The sequence below is a fragment of the Zalophus californianus genome, chromosome 11 (assembly GCF_009762305.2).
Source record: "Zalophus californianus isolate mZalCal1 chromosome 11, mZalCal1.pri.v2, whole genome shotgun sequence".
NCBI lineage: Eukaryota > Metazoa > Chordata > Mammalia > Carnivora > Otariidae > Zalophus > Zalophus californianus.
In genome coordinates, this window is record NC_045605.1 from 85656894 (window position 1) to 85677921 (window position 21028).

General features: G+C 33.4%; 1 protein-coding gene across 1 annotated transcript in view; it reads right to left on the reverse strand.

The window, feature by feature from the left end:
• CSTF3 (cleavage stimulation factor subunit 3) overlaps positions 1–21028 on the reverse strand; it is a 69579-nt gene that overhangs the window by 33876 nt on the left and 14675 nt on the right. The window contains exons 2-3 of the mRNA XM_027581442.2: positions 20570–20671; positions 20352–20447 (exon numbers count right to left, since the gene is read on the reverse strand). Of these exons, the coding sequence (XP_027437243.1) occupies positions 20352–20447; positions 20570–20671 (198 nt within the window). The remainder of the gene's footprint in view (positions 1–20351; positions 20448–20569; positions 20672–21028) is intronic.

Consider the following 21028-nt stretch of genomic DNA (forward strand, 5'->3'; position numbering starts at 1 on the left):
AGTGGATTCTAATATACAGGTCTAATTTTGTCCAGGCTTTATGTAACAGGTTAGTGTAACTGTCAATTTATCAAAATCTGTGACATGTAAAAAGTAATAGGAAAATAAGTTTGCTACTGCCCAGTTTTTCTAAGAGGCTGAGCTGACAACCCTTCTCTAACCACTACCTAAACCTAAGAGAGGACAGAAGCCAGGGACAAGACCAGTGCTGCCCCACTCCCATCTCCTCATTAAACAATATGCACACAAAACAAAGCATAAAATAATGTAGGGAACGGACTTCCAAATTGCTACATTTGAGATACACTGTTGGACGGGAGGGGATGTATACTGGAAACCCAAATTTTATAAGTGTTTAATTACCTCAACAATTGGGAAAACTAATTTAAAAATGTTTAACGTTAAATCAATCAATAAATAAAAGTAAAAAAGTTTCATGTTCAATAGTACAAATATAACCCATATAAAATTCACTTCAAAGGGATTTCTATAATTCTTAAAAGTGCCTTCATGGTTTTGATGTCTATTTTTAATTAAAAGCTCAAGAAAATTTATAGTGTGAGTCAAGACTGTTCTTTACAAATATTTTATAGTCAAATCAATTTAAGAGAAAAAAAAAGCAAGTAACTAGCAAAAGAAGTATACCCGTAACAAAATCCACTTAAAACTAGTATTACATACGGATATTTGAGTCTTCTAATGTTGAGTTGCAAGAATATAGAAACTTCAGGACATATGTGAGGAAAATAAGTTGCAAATATAAGATTTAAATGGGAAATTATAGGGTTGATCAACTAAATGAAAAACTAGGCACAAAACATGTATTTGAAAGAAAAGTATTGAGAGCAAGTCAAGAACACCAAAATAACAAAGAAAAATATTGGTTTTTCATCTCAGAGCATTTCTTCCAATCTGACACTGAGAAAAACATAAGTAATAAAGAGAAAAGACTATTTAAATGTTATGTCAAAATTTCTTCAACTTTTAAATAGCAAATTGTGAAGCATTCCTTAACTCCCCTAATATATAATGTTTCTGCAAATAAGAAAAAGCAAAATAGAAAAATGTGGTAAGGTATCAGGGCTCAGAAAAATAAATCCAAAGAGTCTTTAAACATGCAAACATGCTCAATCTCATTCATAAGAGAAATGTAAATTAAACCCATACAGAGATTATTTACCTATAAATACTGGCAAAAGTTTTAAAGTGTAATAACATATTGCATTAAGAGGATATGAGGAAGTGAGGTTTTTCAAGGATTATCAATGGGATTTTAAATTGTTACCACCTCTGCGGAAGGGAATTTGGATATAGAAAATTCAAAAAATCCCACATACATTTTGATCCAGCAACTCCTCATCTAGAAACTTAATCTACAACATAGTCACACAAATGGAAATGACATGTAGAAAGACATTCAACATTCAATGCAATAATGTTCATATTACAAGTCTGGGAAGAACCTAAATATCCCTCAGTAGAAGATGGGTTAAACAATAAAGTACTTATAAGAAAAAATGACTTTTAAATTTCATTTGTTTAAGTAATAAAGAAAAAAAAAGCAAAGTGCAAAACATAGGAGGCAATTATTCATGTAAAAGTAGAGGAAAAAGACATAGGCTGAACATTTGTCACTGAGAAGATGGGTGGCTCAAGAACAAGGAGATGAAAAACTTTTCACTGTAGGTCTCTTTGGTATCTGATTTTTGAACCATATTTTTAAAAAATATGTATTTTAAACTCTAAACAAACCCTCCAAAGACTCTAAAAATGCACAAAAGACATGGGATATGTATTATGCACAAAGATATTACAATCTCCCTATTTCATTTATTTTTTTTTTAAGTAAGCTCTACACCCAACATGGGGCTTGAACTCATGACCTGAGAACATGAGTCGGATGCTCTACCAACTGAGCCAGCCAGGCAGAAATTAGATGTATAATATTGTTTTTTATTTTATTTTATTTTATTTTGTTTTAGATGTATAAAATTGTTAAACTATTTAACTAACAACATACTCTAAGTGAGATTACTTTTGCAACCAACACCTAAAAGAATGTAAGCGTTTAAAAAAAAATCTATCACAAACTGATAAAGTATAGAAGTACTACCTTATATTTAACTCAGATAATTTTCAAATAAAATTAAAATACTGGTATAACTCAAGATTATTTAAAGTGTTTTATAAGGTATTAATAACACTTAACTATTATTGAAATGATTATACATGGGTAAAAATATGACTGAAAGTCAACACTTAAGAAACTGTTCAACATAAACTTTATAAGCTTCTGGCACTAAAGCAATCAAATAAGATTTACCAAATTTATTTTATAAACAAAAATAAAATTCATAATTACTTTCTTCTTAAAAAATGAAACTAAAAATATACCATTAATTACAATTCTAATAAAGGCCCACTCATGAGAACGTTCATTAGAACAGGATGAATTTGGGTGAGAAAACCTATTACAAAAACAAATATTCAGGGTAACCTAATGGATACTTAAGATTCCTTAACACATATATTTTTTTAAGCTTGAGGAAACTATATAATTGGAAATGTCCAAAAATATGTGTATTTTTGACGATGCCAAAGTTGCTTTATTAATCTTGCCTAGAATTTTTCTTTCATCTCCATAAAGATTTCTTTTCTGGATATAAGACTTTGACAGCTATTTTCTCTCAGCAAATTGAAGTGGCAATTCCAATGTCTTCTGGCTTCCACTGCTGCTGTTGGGAAGTTGTTGATCAACCTGCCAATCTTTTGGTCATTTGTCTTTTTGTATATAGCTGCTTCTGTGATTTTTTGGTCTTGTTTTCTATGGTTGCACTTTCATGTATCTAGGTGGGAATTTTTTTTTTTTAAATCTTATTTGGGATCCATTGAGCATCCTGAATTCTGGAAAATTAGTATTTAATGCTCTTCAAATTGTGCTTCTACCAATCTCTCGTCTACTTCTGAAACTTCAATTAGACATATTTTCACTCTATGCTTTGTGGCTCTTAATCCTCTTTCATATTTTCTATCTCATGCTCTCTTTAAGCTCTAACCTGGATTTCTTCAATTCTCTCTTCATTGTGTCTACTCTGTTTTAACTCAATTCAACCTTAACTGAAGTCTCTGCAGATCTGTTTCGCTATATGTGGTTTCCTTACATGCTTAGTTTTTAATAATTGAAATCCTTCTTGTTGGAAAAATATTTGGGGAGTTTTTGGTTTTTTTTTAAGGCTTTTGATGAAGGTACATTCTTCCAGAAAGAGTTTGAGTAAGCTTATAGGTTTATTAAGAGCCTAAACTCAGGTTGAGTCCACCTTGCATTCATGGTTTTTTGTTGTTTTTGAACAACCCAAGTGCTATTTATTTTGACCACAAATCCATGCAAGGGCCAACTCAATGTTGTAACATATCAGGACTTCCCAATTCCACTCTGCTCAGTATCACAGCAAATGTCCTTAGTCTCCTAAGGTTAGGAAGATAGCATAGATTTTTTCTGGTTCACTCTCACTCTGAGTTTTGCCTACACAGTTTTAAAGAGGAAGAATGTCTTGTTGAGCAGGACTTGGGCTTCGATATTTATTGCCTGAGCTCTTAGAAGCATTAACAATTGCAGCTTGCGTTCTCCCAGTGTGGCAAAGACTCTCCAGGTAAAAACAACTGAGGTACTCTGCTTATCTCCCAGTGTTCCTATTTTTGCTTTTCTGTATGTTTTCCAATTAGTTTGTGGCTGGGCAATTCCCATCAGTTCTTCAATCAGGCTTTTAAGAGGTTTTTCAAATTCAGTCCAGCAGTCTAGGTTGCTTTCAGTGAGAGAGCTGATCTGAGTAACCAAGCTCACCATACTACCCAAATCTTCTCCAATATATTTTATTACCATCTAGCTTTCAAAAAACTTGGGAAAAAATTGTATGCAAGCTCTTTTGAAAAGTAACTTAAAACTTTAAAATCCAATGTTCATTGAAACACTAAATCCCAAAGGTTAAAATATAGAATTAAACTAACCAAATATATTTCCTACATTATAGAATTCCCAAGTAAGTGTAATTCAGTTCTCTGAAACACTTTCCGAACCCAGCAATTCGAGTTTAATGTTTGCTATGCCCAAGTAAGTGAAGCTAGGGTGAAAAGCACAAGAACAAAAAGTAAAATGATAATATTTAACACAGAATTCTACAGTTTTTTTTTAAAAGACAAAAGCTAGAGTAATTCACCTTTTATATTTGTTTTTAAAAATAAATCTCTATAAACTTAAGTTTATGGGTTAAAATAGGCATTTGCATATTTCAATATTTAATATTTTAACATAATATTTTAATATTTGCAAAAGAATTCCCACCCATCAATCAGATGTTGGCACTGTGTACATATACTTTAGTCAAAGTTGTGAAAGGGGGTGGGGTAAGAATTAGAATGTCTATGCTTTACTAATTTGACAAAACCCCCTGTGAAATCTGATAAATCAACATGTGAAAACTCGTTTTAATCTCATATATACATACACAAATGTCTCAGAAATTTCACTCCAACATAATACTGCTAAAACTTTATTATAACTAGCCAGGCATTTATCTTATACCAAGTTTAAAGTTTTATCTGCAACTATTTCAGAATCACAAGCAATTTTTTTTAAAGTTACTTCAAAATGGTAAGTAAATTAGTAATACCCTTTAAATTGAGTAATTCTTTAAAAACACTTTGTGTCATACATCAAGATAATTCTAAATGTCAATGAAGCTTATTCTACGATACCTAAACATCTGGGGGTATCAGACAAAAACTCTTTTTAAAGCTATTAGACATTTAATTTTATAAAAAAAAATACATTTTGTCATAAATTGGTACCATACTCTAATTCCCAGAAATTAAAATTCAAGGGGCGCCTGGGTGGCTCAGTTGGCTAAAGGGTCTGCCTTCAGCTCAGGTCATGATCCCGGAGTCCTGGGATTGGACCCACGCTGGGCTCCCTGCTCAGGAGTCTGCTTCTCCCTCTCTCGTCCCTACCCCCAAAACTCGTTCTCGCTCTAATAAATAAAATCTTTTAAAAAACTGAAATTTAAGTTGTAGAACAATATAATCTCAATTTTACTTGCCACTGCAATTTTTCATCCAAAAAATATTAGTACCACTATGTCAAGCATTGTTCTCAGTGCCTGAAAACTAAAAGAGTACAAAAGACCAAATTATAAACACAGTAAGTAAACCATTCAGTATATTAGGAGATGACTAAGTATTACAGGTGAAAAAATAGAGGAAAGAGTGAGTTTTGACGAGTTGGGAATGGGGTGGCAAAGTTTTAATTCAGTAGCCATAGCCGATCTCACGGTGAAGACAACACTTTTTCTTGAAGATTTGAAGAAAGCAAAAGATTTACTTAAGCAGCTGTCTAGATAAATACCTTTAGAGCAGACAAAGAGCTGATTTGTAAAGAAAAGCCTGGAGGTGGGAATATGTCTAGAACATTTAAGGAGGCCAGTGTGACTGAAGAGACTTTACTATGTGAATTATCTACCATATAGATATCAAGCACAAATTTTTATATTTAATCTGGTATCCCAGTATTTATGCCTCACACAAACTGATTAATTAAAAACTAATCAACCTATCTGAATTTGACTAATAACTGATGCTTAAACATATAAAATTTACAGATATAAACTCAGTTAAAATGTCTGAATTTTGTTATAACTATACCAATGTCCACTTGGAAGAGAATCCTGGTTATTTTAATAGTTTTGAAGGTTCCATAAAGTAGCCAAACCCAATCAAGAACCAGAACTCACTAATTCAGTGATCAAAGTTCCAGTATGATTCTCAATTACTTAGTTATAAAAACACTATTTCATGTAATACCATTCTTTCTAAAAACATAAATCGTTATCACATCAATATAATTATTAATACTTCTCTCCTTATTAACATATTGCTGTAAGTAGACAATACTCCCACCCTAACAGATTTTTGGACTTTACAAAAATTTGAAAACTTATTAACTGGCATAGATTTACCAAAGATATTTTTGAAAACCAGCTCTTGTGCTTTTATCTTAATTTTAGCCAGTCTATGTATTCCAAAAATATTCACAAGACATCAGGACATGAGTTCCAGGATTTTCCTCAAAACTAAGTTTCAATCTTTGATAATAAATAAAAGTATAAATGACCTTTAAAAAATTCTGGTTAATTGTCCCTTTGGTACAACTGTCTCTTTTGGTGCACACTTGCACATTAACCTCTATGTTTAACCAAATTGAGGTAGTCTCATAAATTATTTTCATTAATAGAATTCATACAACAAATGACCAATCTTTTGTTTCTGTGCATAAGTCAACCTGGAAACTCTGTTACTAAATAAGCTAGACACTCGTATGTGGTGTCCTAGGACTGGCATTTAGTAAAAACAGATTTTACTTATGGTGAAAACTTTTCGAGGAACCAAATTGTTTAAAGCAACAGCTCACGGGGCACCTGGGTGGCTCAGTCATTAAGCGTCCGCCTTTGGCTCAGGTCATGATCCCGGGGTCCTGGGATCGAGTCCCACATCGGGTTCCCTGCTTGGCGGGAAGCCTGCTTCTCCCTCTCCCACTCCCCCTGCTTGTGTTCCTGCTCTCGCTGTGTCTCTCTCTGTCAAATAAATAAAATCTTTGAGAAAAAAAATAAATAAAGCAACTGCTCAGGTTTTATCTACCTATAAAAAAAATAACTAGTTTCTACCTTTGGAAAGGCTTTTTTCTCCCCCAAAACAACACTCTGGCCAATTGTTACATTTTCCTCAAACTATTTGAAAACTATTTCAGGAAATAAAAGGTCTCATAGCTTCTTAATTCTCTTAAGTTTCTTAAGACTGAAATGCCAAGTAAAAATTAATGAAACCAAAAGAGAATTTCTAACCAACACATATCTTTCTTTGAAAAGTGAAAAGGAAACTTCCACTCAGTTAACATCTAGATTTATGTAGGCATGACTTAAAACAAGAGCCCAGAATTATGTTCTCTCAATTTGCTATTTTCCTACAGCAAAATTACATTCACCTTACTATTTTAGTCATTATAAAGTTTCAGATATTTAGGCTTTTTCTCCAGTTCTATTTTCTAACAACTTGGGTGCAATTATTAACTATTGAGGTCGTATGTTTTTGTAACTAAGAAATATTTCATTTAATAGTCATAAACCATCCATTTGAAATAGTGGGAAGGACTAGAAGCAAAATTCAGCTTACCAACTATCAAGCTGTTTCAACTGCTCAAATAAAGCTATGTTCTTTTTTCTTGCCTCTGTTGAGGCCTCAGCACTGGCGGTTCCCTTTGCAAGGGATTCACAAATTTCAGGCCTGTTTAGAAGTCTTGCTGTTCTAGATTCCCTGGACCAACCTCACATACTGTTTTCTCTATTCATAGCACCTATCAGCCATATTGTAATTTCTCTACTGTAACAAACTGTAAACTTGTTCCCTGATATGTTCATAGCATCTTGGTGTCCAGCATGCATTTATTCAGTAGATACTTGAAAGTTAATTCCCCCATCTCCTCCTGATATATGAAGTGAAAGCAAGACCTGAAACAACACATTTTCATGTATTTTGCCTGTAGCCACATAAAAACCTACGAAAATATACAGATGGTGTAGGGCCTGAAAAGGTACCCAATGACTTTTTTGAGAATCTATAAATTCAACAGTCAAATATAACACTTTGGGCAATTTTAATGAATGTAACCCATGCAAATACATCAAGAGACATCTGTTAGGTCTTCATTCCAGTAAACATCCACTGTTTTAGGGTATTTTAAAGACTGCACATATAAAAATACTTGCCAAAAGTGTTTGCTAATAAAATTCTGCATAATTTAATCTGCACAGAATCTCCTAAAAGCTACAGTTATACCTTTCTCCCTATTCAAAAAGGATTAGAATAAGCATCACTGAATACACTGAAGTGAATTTCTACAGTTCTTCAATTATAAGAAACTTAAAACTGCAAAACTGTTTTAGAGGCAAATAATTTGAATTTTTACATTGCATCAAGGTTTATTTCGGATCAACTGAACAGTATCAGGAAGATGAATAAAGATATTTCAGTATTCAGTGACATAGACTGGAGATGTACTCAAAAACATTTCTGGGACGCCTGGGTGGCTCAGTTGGTTAAGCATCTGCCTTCAGCCTGGGTCATGATCCCAGGGTCCTGGGATCGAGTCCCACATCAGGGCCCCTGCTCAGCAGGGAGCCTGCTTCTCCCTCTCTCCCTCTGCTTGTGCTCTGTCAAATAAATAAAATCTTTATAAAAAAAAAAAACAAAAACATTTAAACTTCTAAGTCTGATAAACTATAAATTACCAATAACTGGAAATGTCGGTCCAGTTTCAATAACTATGACTAATCCCATTTACTGTAGAAGTTAAGATCCTCTTTCACAACTTTTAAAAAGAGCACTAAATATTGTTGTGCCCCTCTGACTTCAATTTTTCATTTTTACTTTTTCATGAAGTTTTTTTTCATAATTTCAAGTATTTTAAAGGTTTCCCCTCCAAAAAAAGAACCACACACACACACACACACACACACACACACACACACACACGCTACATAGTCTATCCTATCAGAAAAACTTATTTTGCAAGACTTCCACACTTCTATGGAAAGAATAGGTAACTGTTTAGTAAGCAGATATTCAAAGGCTAATATTCTTCACTAAATCCTAAATTCTGGCCTTGATTTAAGAAAATTCCATCCTAATAAAACTCACAACTATTCATTAAGAAATAGAAGGTAAAATGTATTGTTCTTACATCAATGTTGAATATAGTTTTAAAGAATGGGTTCTTACAAATTAAAAGTCCAGAATTAGTAAGATTTGTGTTTGTGTTCAAAATTCCTTTGTTATTTTAAATTACATCAAAATACATAAGGCTAAAATTTTTTAAAACTGTAAAGTGTAAAAATACATAGAATATAACAAAGTAAAATTTTAGAAGATTTTACAAACCATAAGATACTGTACCATGCCAACTTCTAAAACTTTTAAGATTTTTATTTTAAGATTTTATTTATTTGACAGAGAGACAGCCAGAGAGGGAACACAAGCAAGGGGAGTGTGAGAGGGAGAAGCAGGCTTCCCGCCAAGCAGGGAGCCCAATGTGGGGCTCGATCCCAGGACCCCTGAGCTGAAGGCAGACACTTAATGACTGAGCCATCCAGAAGCCCCATAAAACATTTTTAACAATTGTATGTGGTTGTGAGTGGCTATACATAATCTATTTTTTTCAAAGGACTAGATGCCCAGACCCAGGAATTGGAACACTTGACTATAAACCTCTTTCCCACTTATTTAGGAGTTTTGTTGATGCTAAAAGTTGTTTAAATAATCTCAATCTCAGAAAAGCTGATCTGAAAAAAGATAATACATACCTACCTCAAAAAATACACTTTACCTCAAAAGGTAAACTGTGATTAATCAGATATTCCATCTAAAGTACTAAAGACAGTGCCAGTATATTAAAGGACCAACAAATCTGTGCTATTACTGTTGAGACCAGTAATCAGAATAAAGGAAAAATCACAATAAGATACAAGTGAAAATCAACTATTAATTTTTAAAATGTAACAAACTCTTTACTTCTAAGAATCTGTTCTAGAAAAATCTTTCACCTCCAAAAATACCTTCCTCATATACGTTTTTCCCTTATGTAATGTCCACATAGATTTTTGTTTCCCATAAAATTCAGTATTTTGTAGATGAAAATATAATAGAAAAACATTTGCTTACATTTAAGAACTCCAGTTCAATTCCATGCATATTTTAGGTAAGAACTACAAAAACTTTAAGTTACTGCAAATGTATTTAAATTTAGAAAATAAGTTGCCTCAGGGCACCTGGATGGCTCAATCATTAAGCCTGTGCCTTCGGCTCAGGTCATAGTCCAGGGTTCTGGGATCAGGCCCTGCGTCTGGCTCCCTGCTCTCTGGCTCCCTGCTCGGCGAGAAGCCTGCTTCTCCCTCTCCACTCCCCCTGCTTGTGTTCCCTCTCTCCCTGTGTCTCTCTGTCAAATAAACAAAATCTTAAAAAAAAAATAAGAAACAGAAAATAAGTTGCTTCTTGGTAAAAATATAAAAAATTCCCACCTCATTCCCTAGCATTACAACAGTTCTAAAGACAACTCTTGCCTAGAATAGTTAATGGGACTTTTCCATTTTTACAGATTATTGGAAACAACACTTGAAATTCACATTAGTTTTTCCCATTCAGATAGGGAAGGAATTAAAGTGAGAAACAAAATCTGTGTGGTAAATTTTACTTAAACACAAGGCACAGCAGAAAAAGGACCATTATGGGGGTGGCTGGGTGGCTCAGTCAGTTAGGCAACCGACTCTTGATTTCAGTTCAGGTCATGATCTCAAGGGTTGTGAGAACCAACCCATCAACTCCATGATGAGCATGGAGCCTGCTTGAGATTCTCTCTCTCTGTCCCCACACCCCCTGCTCAGGTACATGCTCTTCCTTAAGAAAAAAAAAAAAGTTTAAAAACTGGAACACTACATGTAAGGGCATAAAATTCAAATAATCTCATCCATCACAGAAACAGGGAATTTTAGGAAAAAAATCTGAGACGGTTGAAAAATCTAAACATGAGCTGCATTAAGTCATATTAGAACACCACTGTTCATTTTCAGTTTGATAACGGTATTGTGGTTATGTAGTAGAATATTCTTTATATAGAGAAAGACAGTGTATGGCAAAACATAACATTCAGTCAAGGTAGAAGGTGTATAGGTATTTACTATTCATGCTATTCTTTCAACTTTCCTATTTTAGAATTTTCATAATAAAAATTTGAAAAGGCATGGGTGCCTGGCTGGTTCAGTCAACTCTTGATCTTGGAGTCAGGAGGTCGAGTCCCACATTGGGCGTGGAACCTACTTACTAAATAAATGGCTTGCCTAATTCAATGGAGGAGCTTAAAATACAAAATCCTAGGTCACCAGATTTCAAATTGTGCCTTTTCTATTCCTCCATACTACCCTTTATAACCTGCAAATTTCCCGCATTTCTTTCAAGAAACTACCAATTCTTCAAACATCTTTTCTGCACTACCAAAAATTGACGATGCCACTGTTGCAGTAACAGACAATCAGGGATAATCCTACTACTGTAGTTGAGACCCAAAGCAAATAACCACCTCCACAATTAAAGGACTATATTACAGACACCTGTATATAAATAAGTTCTTTTGACTTGGAATGTCAGTTCTTTAAATGTAAATCTCACTATTCTGCGAACTCAGGAAATTGAAATTTACAAACAGCCAGCTTTTAGGAAAATTAAAGCAATCTTTAATTGCTAACAAAGAAATTATTTCCTTTAAAGTGTTAGCTAATTTGTGCCTCAAGCCATTATTTAAATAAGTATTTTAAAAATACAGCATTTGCAAACACAAATTTATTAGGTAACTTTAAAGGCATTACTGGTAGAGTATATGATTTGGAAAACTTGCTACAATCATAAACCACTGAAATCCTGTAAATCATCACTTTTCTAACTACACTACTGTTTAAAAGAAAAAAATGTGGAGGGGTGCCTGGGTGACTCAATCGGTTAAACGTCTGCCTTTGGCTCAGATCCCAGGGTCCTGGGATCCAGCCCCGCTTCAGGCTCCCTGCTCAGTGGGGAGCCTGTTTCTCCCTCTCCGTCTGCCAGCTCATGTGTGTGTCTCTCTCAAATAAATAATAAAATCTTAAAAAAAAAAAAAAACCGAGTTACTATTAAAAAGGAAAGAAAAAAATGTGGAAGAAAAGCTAGTATTTTCCAATAGTTTTCAAATATAAATAAGCTTGATGTTTGAGTCATGAATAGAGTACATATTTACACCCAACAATTAACATAGGAAAAAAAATCAGATCATCTGTCAAGAAGAAAAACATCGATTTCTGACAAAATTGTTAACAATTTCAAAATGAAGTGGGTGTTTGCTGAATGAGAAATAGGATTTTTACAGTTGTAAAGTATCTCCCCATTATTTTATTAATTACAAAAGGAGAAATAGTGACTACACAATGGAGAAGATGGTCAGCACGGACATCACCAATAAGGGGTAAGTGAATATCATGTGCCTCTGGATGAGATAGTGAGGACACACAATTATCTGCAGCTTCTCAGCTACAATGTATATAAACTGAATCTAACAAGAAAATACCAAACCTAAAGTTGAAGAACAGTTCAACATCAAAAGAGACTAAAGAGGAATGACAACTATATATAGTAACTTTGAATAAGATGCTAATTTTATTAGAAGATTGCTATAAAGGGCATGACTAGACAAGGACTATATACAAGTTTTATTAATGATACATTTCCAGAATTTCCTAAGTGTTTATATATGAGAAGATCTGTTATTAGAAAATACACTGAAATGGGGCGCCTGGGTGGTTCAGTGGGTTTAGCATCCAACTCTTGATTTTGGCTCAGGTCATTATCTTAAGGTCCTAAGATGAAGCTCCACATCAGGCCCAGCATGGAGCCTCCTTAAGATTCTCTCTCCCCCAGGGGCCTCTGGGTGGCTCAGTCGTTGAGCGTCTGCCTTCGGCTCAGGTCATGATCCCAGGGTCCTGGGATTGAGCCCTGCATCGGGCTCCCTGCTTGGCGGGAAGCCTGCTTCTCCCTCTCCCACTCCCCCTGCTTGTGTTCCCTCTCTCGCTGTGACTCCGTCAAATAAATAATCTTAAAAAAAAAAAAAGATTCTCTCCCCCCTTCTGTCCCTCCCTGCCTCTTAAAAAAAAGTGGAGGGAGAAGGGGGTAAAGAAAGAAGAAAAAAAAAAAGAAAATACACTGTATTAAAGGTTGTGATGTATGCAACCCAATCTCCGAGGGTTCAGAGAAAAACAGATTGATAAAGCATATGTCAAATGTTAAAAACTGGCCAGTCAGGGCAAAGTGTATGAGAGTTCTTGAATTGTTCTTACAACTCTCCTGCAAGTTTAAAATATTTTCAAAAAACAAGTTAAAAAAGCAAAAATGGCAGTTTATAACTGATAAAAGCAAAGCTCTAACCTGCTATTCAACCCATAACAAACCATGTAATCCCCAGTGACTGGCATACAATTTGAATCTTCCACTCTAAAGAATGATAATCTAAATAGTGTTTTACGCATTTTCTTACCTACTAACATATCCTAATTAAGAGAACCACAAAACCCCAAGAAATCACCTATCAAACAAGTTAAACGAATAATAATTTAAAAAATGGTAGATGAGGGAGTCAAAATAAATGTACAGATAGTGCAGGAAATGTTTTTTGCCGCCAATCTTCCCCCAAATACTTTAAAGCTCCCTCCTACAATAATACTGTCTACACTTTCATGAGATATTTCGTTAAGGTAATGAGATTTTGACATTTAAGTTTTATGAAATTTAGATATTACTCCAGTTCTCCTACAAATATCACTGATGCAAAAATTCTCAATTATAAGATGGAAAGAGCCAACTCTCCTAAGGACAGATATTGACTGGAAATAATAAAATTACTATTTATAAGTCTTATTTGATTTAAAAGTTACCAAAAGCCACTAAGGGAAAAATTTTTTTAATATAAGGAAACATTAGTTAAAAATGGTTGAGAAACAATGCACTCCTCTGTGTGGTGAATTCAGAAACCTGACTACAAAAATAGCTAGAAATAATGACCAGTTCTTTGTTAGAACAGTCCATTTCCCAACCCCCAAAAGAAATTAGTACATATATACTCAAGTACTAATTAAATGAATGGATATTGGCTAATAATCTGAAAATATGAATATATGGTGGTGTTCCTAAGTTTAAAGACTCTCTCAAGGGTTAAGGGTTATCAAAAAAAAGCTAGTTTTTAAGCCACTCTCTTCAGCTTAAGTGGTCCTCCCTGAACACATGGGACTCCTAGAATTTGTCACTTACATTGTTTAAAAAAACAAGTTTACAGAGCTAGAAAATTGGGTTTCAAACCCAGGAATAAAGTCAGAAACTACAAAACTGTCAAAGTTCAGTAACACAACCACAACCCTGATTGCAGATCTAAAAAAGTCACCACACTGTCAGGAACACTACCAAGCATACAATAGACACTTCTAAGATTACTTCTAGATTGATTACATAGTGAGTGATTGATCACAGTCAAAAGAGCAAGCCAGGAGACTAATTACTTTATAGTCCAAATACAGGTAGTATTCTGTGAGGTAGGAAATACACTCACGGCAAATGAGATTGAATTACTGCCTTTTTAAGCCTCAATTCCCCAAACTAGATGCCAGAAACACCTGAGTTTCCACCTGCCCATCCTGTGGAGATGGAGTCAGCATTAATAGTATGCTAATTGCCAGGCGATCCTATAGCACTGTAGTTTCTAAACTTTGATTCTAAGGGATAATATCTTGATTTATTTCACTCACATATGAGTTGGCTAAACTAATTCATCTTATCTTCCAGCTCTGAATTTTGGATTTAAACTTAATGTCCTCTTGGGGTTTAAAATATACAATACTTGCATATTCGGTTTGTTGAATAAAAATTTCTTGAGAAAAATCATAATCACAAAATGGTCAACACTCCTTTTTTAAAATTCAACATGAAAAAGTTACAGAAAGTCACCATTAACAAAGCTTTTCCCGTATCACTATGTGAGGTGATGGATGTTAACATTGTGGGTATCATTTTACAATATATGTATGTATTGAATATTTATGTTGCACACCTTAAACTTATGCAGTTATATGTCAATTTTATCTCCACACAACTGGAAGAGAAAAAAAGACTATTTCCCATATAGAAATATGTAAAGACTTAAAATAATGTTATCTGTATATGCTACAAAATTTTGTATCAAAAGAAAAGGTCATAATTGAACACGTTCTATCACATAAATAAAAGTATTAGAAAGCTTATAGAAAGCTTTGGGACTATTTTATTGGCCTTATTACATTTCAAAGTATTATTTCAAAACTACATTTCAACCCTGTCTTTGACATTAGATTTTTGCTTTTAGAACTGTCACTTAACATTACCAAACTGAAAATTTTTCCTTGTGGGGGTGATGGGGGTCAGGTGGGTCTGTCTCCTAGCATACAAAATGGTAAAACTTACCCCAGGTTATGCTTCCCTGAGCCTTAGATAAGCCGTTTAGTTTCTCAACAAGTTGTATTCAGAGCAAATATTCACAATTTTGTTGAAATTGCTGTGGATTCTGAATATGTGGGGGGGGGGGAATTTATACAGACTTCAATTTATGCCATTATATTAACCGTTTTCTGTTCCAAAGTTGCTAAGAGCACAACTGTTTAATAAAAATTAAAGTTTAAAAAGTAAAATTATTTACAAGCAGATAAATGCATTCTTGTCCACATTTCAAAATACAGCTTTTTAATAGACATCACCAGTATATTTTAGACATCTTCATTTCTTGGAAGTGCCTTGAACCAGACTCATTCAAAAAGGAACAGCTGTTTTTGCAAGTTGAAAGCACACTAAACAAAAACAATGAACCCATTACAAAATATTTGAGCCTTTAAGAGGTCTTTTTGCTTGTTTTTTAAGAGGAAGTCAATTAATTGCCACCTGGTTCCCTTATGCTTGTTAGAACCAAAAATGCAGAGCACCCTCAAAAGGCTTTTCTGTTAGGATTAGTTGTATTTCCAATTATGGAGGTTCTACTCCACAATATTATAGTTTATGTGTTTTGTGTTTATTCATGGATGCCATGCTGCAGCATTTTAATTAATACCTCTTGGAAGAGGGGAAATGGGTTGTATACCAAAATAGTCCCCTAAGATCTTGTTGATTATGATGCCCCACAATTTAAAAAAAAAAAACAAAAAACACTATAGGTATTATATATTAAGTATTGTTATTCCACAAATGCCCAAGAAATTTAGGCTAGAGCATTACCCACAGGGAAACTACCAACTGTGTGACCAAATAGCCCTTTTTGTTCCATAACAAATTTTAGAATATGTGTATTTTTTATTAAAATCTGGTTAGAGATGCCTTTTCCACATTTTCAGAATATACCATAAATCTTATTACACACAGTAAAGTAGAATATAAAGAAGCTGGGTTAAAAATTCGAGTCTTTTGCAGAGGAAAAAAGAGCATTCCTTTTTCAATATTTATCAGTGACTGTAAAGATTATAATTTTGCTTTATAAAGTGGAGAAACAGAAATATACAAGCAGTTAGGTTGATTAGTACAAGGTTTTGCTTGAAAATAAATCACATTTCACATAAAATACTAAATTATCTAGAAGACAAAGAATAGAAAATAAGATTTAAAAAAAATGTTATCTAAATTAACTATCTCCTTTTGCAAAATAGTTTTATTATACATTGCCTGGGTAAAGAAAAAAGGCCTCAAGGGAAAAAAAATGAATAGATCAAGTTAGTATCAGTGACAAAACCTAAACATCTATGCTACAACAATGGAAGGGAATATGGACGGGATAAAATATTTCAATAAAATCTGAAGTAAAAGTTTGCTACTTTTAATAGTAAACATACAAATATCTCCTTTGTTTTTAGAAATAGTATGTAATTATTCAAAGCACTTTCGGATATATGAGTACTCAGTTCTGTGTTTGCAAATCATTCCTGTTTTCTTTTATACCCCTACACTACATTTATACATGCATTTAAGAAACTACAGGTTAAAGATCATGTTGTGTTTTAGAGTACAATCTGAATAATCACACAGACATGGACCAACATTTATTACAAACAGGAAAAGAGCAGATCTATAAGAAAAGAGTACAGATTTTTTAAGAGATTGCAAGCTGAAGTATAGAAAAGAAATTATAATCTATATGATAATGCAATAATTTTATCTGCATTTTAAAAAATCACATTGCTCAGTATATACAAAGCATTATAACAGTAGTTTGAACTGCTACTTAGAGGAATTAAAACAGTATTGACAGTGGAGAAGTTTATTTCAATTTAGGTCACTCATGTTCCATCCTGAGTTCACTTCCATTTTCCAAGAAGAAAGGTATTTTTTAAGAGTCATTTTTCCCAAGTAGAAAGGTTATTTTGAAAAATTGAGATGTATACTTTACAACCCATTTTATAAGGATTCATGTTTTTAAAATTTTTTTAAATAAAAAGCAATCAATTCTCTACATACTTTTATTAAAGAATTACAGCTTTCACAGATGGCAAAATACATTGTTGCTATTACCAGCAGCATTACCTTCTTCATTTCTCCTTCAGCTACCAATAAAAATCATCACCCTTTCGTAGGAAAATTTCTTATGAATGTGGCCCAATTCAAAACAAATTACTTCTACCAGTAAGATATTATAGCTTACGTGCTGTCACATTGATTACCTAACTACATACAAAGCTACAGAAACCATAAGGGAAAAAAAGAACTTAAAAAAGAATATGGCAAAACCATAAATGTTCTCAATTTTGTGATATTTAGTAACCCTTCTGACCACTCTATAAAGTGGTTCTTTAAAAACCACTGAGGCTCTGACTGGGTCACTTAACTCTGATGTTTCTATATAATTAACATATGCAACACGAAAGTAATCTGGTCTAATTCTGAACTTGTATAATTATAATAAATACATAGATGTTGGTCCTAAATGCCTTTTCATTAGAACCAGAGAATTTTATCTCCAACAATTTCTATGGTTTAGCAAAAAACTAAAAGTGGGTAATGAATTAAGGATGATAGTTTAATAAAGCTATCCTTTTAATTTTACCTAGCTGGTACTGCAGATGCCACTGATGAGAAAAGCTGATATACTGGCAAATACGAAAAATGTCTGATTAGCGTCATAAACTTCTTTAATAAAAATTATTTATATTATATTCTCATTTGCAATTGATGTTGATGTTTCAAATTTAAAAGCAAAAAAACCCCAAAAACCACTTTTTTGCTACTTTGTTCTGAAGTAGGATTTACAAATTTCTCTGGGGAAGCAAAATTATCTGTTATCAATGATGTATGTATTTTCATTTGAAAAGAACTAAATATATCTGGACTCACACGCATTGGTTTGGCTGACCATAAATAAATGAAACATATTTTTCCCGCCACGAAGTACTGAGTTACAACAAATGTATTAAAAAAACTTTATTTTCTTGAGAGTGCATACAAAATGTTATGTAAACACTGTTAGTATTATCTTTAATGTGAAGACATTTTTTTAATGTATTATAAATAGGTCATGTGTCTCCTCCAGAAACATTAAAGGCCACACTGGGTGATATGACCAAAGAAAACTTTAGCCTCTTATAGGCTAAACAAAGTACAAAATGTGAAAATAAAAAAATAAAGAGCAAATCAGGAAAGAGAAAAACACAGGTCAGGATATGCATTTCTGAATCAGCAATTTAACATTTTAATTCCTAAACCAAAAATGTCAATTTTACAAAATACACATATAATCTTTACCATTTTTTCTCAAAAGATGTTTTATACATACATTCATATTTGTGTCTGTGTGTGAAATAACTGCAAATATTACCAATTAAATTGGGCAACTGCTAGCAGCTCTGAAATATTAAATGAAACGAGCTTGTTATTTAGACAATTTTCAGCCCCTTGAAATAACATCTGGTCTTAGGATTCTTTTTTAGAATGCAGTTGGAATTTATAGCTAGGAAATGGGAGAAACAGACTCACTGTGTTCATACTCACAGAATGGAGTATCTAACTGCCAGTTTCAGTTCAACTTATGCTATAATAAAATGCATGAATAAATACCTGAATATTTGAGAAATTTCTAAAACTAAAGAAAGTACTACTTCATTACACAAAACTATTATGTATCACTTATGTTCATTTCTGATGAGTTTGCATATAAGCTAATGTGTTTGTGAAATCAAACTGGAATGCAGACCAAGTACAGGTGATCCAGGTTCCTTGCTTTAATAACAAAGCAGCACTGGGTTCAGCATACTTCAGACAGGCCTACTCACTCACCTGGTGAATTCCACGCCAGTCTACTCTGATGATTAAATATATTAAGGAAAGAAATGGTCCCAAAGGATAAGTGATGAAACCTTAAGGATATGGTCTTGGGCCAAAACCACAACCAAACTCCATGTAAGGTACAATCTCTCACACATACAAACACACACACCACATACACAACCACACACAAAAAATTTAACACACACACGCACAATGTTCCTGTTATTGTCCAGTAATTCCCTCCCACTCCCAAATATACTATAAATTATAGCACAAATACAGTAAGTACACTGTAGCCTCAATTAAACTGGCTGTTGGCTGCATCCATTATGAGAAACACACCACAGGTGGCACTGTGTTGTGAAGTCTGTTTAGTACTACTGATGACTAAAGCCCTCGGAATAGGTCCAAAACGGACCCATATATTATTAAATTTTAGTCATTATGGAAAATGTTATGATGAGGCTGCAGTGTATTTGATTATGTTGAGAATGGATATTACAAAATTAACATTCAAAGTAAGACTACTTCATAGTATAAGTTATAAAAAGAAATGGATAGAATTTTCACTGTAATGTGCACACTATTCCCATCTCACCCCCTCTATTCCATTAAATTATAACCTAAAAGATGATTATTTGGTGCCACTGGTATCAACAGATTAACGCTTTATTATCATATTGACTGCTAATTCCAGTTGTCAAAAATGAACATTTACCTTCTAATCATAATCAAGAATGAGGCCCTTACTCTTTAAAATAAACATGCCTGACTTAAAATTTCAAGATAGTTAGCAAGCAAGAAAAAGAAAAAAGTATCATTGGGTAAATTAGGATTACACAAATTTGAATCACATTAGCTTATTCCTGAATAATGTAAACTTTATCCTATTAAAAACCTTATCTTTAAATTATTGGAATGCTTACATTTATTGACAAACCATGCATTTTCACAAAATTAAAACCTGAAATAATTTTTCACCTAACATGTTTCATTTCACCACTCAATATACCCTATGAAACTAAGTTAACATTTCTGTATTTTCTTATAATACCATTCATATTAGTTTGTAAGTAGGAATAAACAGAAAATGAGTTCTAAATAAATGACACAGGAGGCAATAAATTGACACATGACAAGTAAATAAAAGGCTAAAGCACTCCAATACCATTGAAACTGTTTTAATGTTGTTGCAACTCCAAAATGCAACAATCATCAGCTTGGAAAGACCCAAATTGCAAAAATTCATTTTAATTACTCCTTCAAACCTATTTTACAAAATAAAGGCAAGAGACATTTAAATCCTCCTTGTCCTAGTTGTGCTATCTATGTTCCTAACTTGTTTTCTATCACTCTAGTGTATGCTGCAATTCCCATCAGATGCTATATAAGAAAAAATAAAATAAAATATTAACCTCTGCTTCAATGTATAGTTTCCAGAATCTGCCAGAACTGGGGAACTGGGCAACAAGGCGTTCATAAGTCTTCCGTGCTTTGTCTATAGGTTGATTCTAAAATTGAAAACCAATAAACAGCATTTACAATGTTAGGATTATGAAAATATTATTTACTGCAGAACCAAGTAGTGTGATTGGACCCATAGAGAAGGAAATGTAATCCTATATCACTAAACCTGTGCCTCTCGAATGAGAATGCTCCAAGCGTCAAGGTCATATGGATTCTCTTCTAATTTCTTTTCGGCTTTCTTCACCTTCTCTGGGACATACTCAGCTGCCTGGGGGAAAGAAAAATAAGGAACTGATGTTACTGTTTTAAAAGTTTCATACTTAATTTAATCCAAGCACAGTTGTCGTCCCCAATACAAAGCATAAAAATGTCCTCTTACAAGAGGCCTGCGTTTTCTACAATCTATATATATACTATGCTATCATTCGTCACCTGCATAAAAACAAAATTTAGTGATCACATACTTTTAAAAGCCATTATTAAATTTAAACAAACCCATCTTTTACTTTATACAGCAGCCATTCTCAAACTCTGTGGTCTCAGGACCCCTTTTATATTCTTAAAAATTACTGAGTATGCCAAAGAACTTTTGTCTATGTGATTACTTCAATATTTACTACATTAG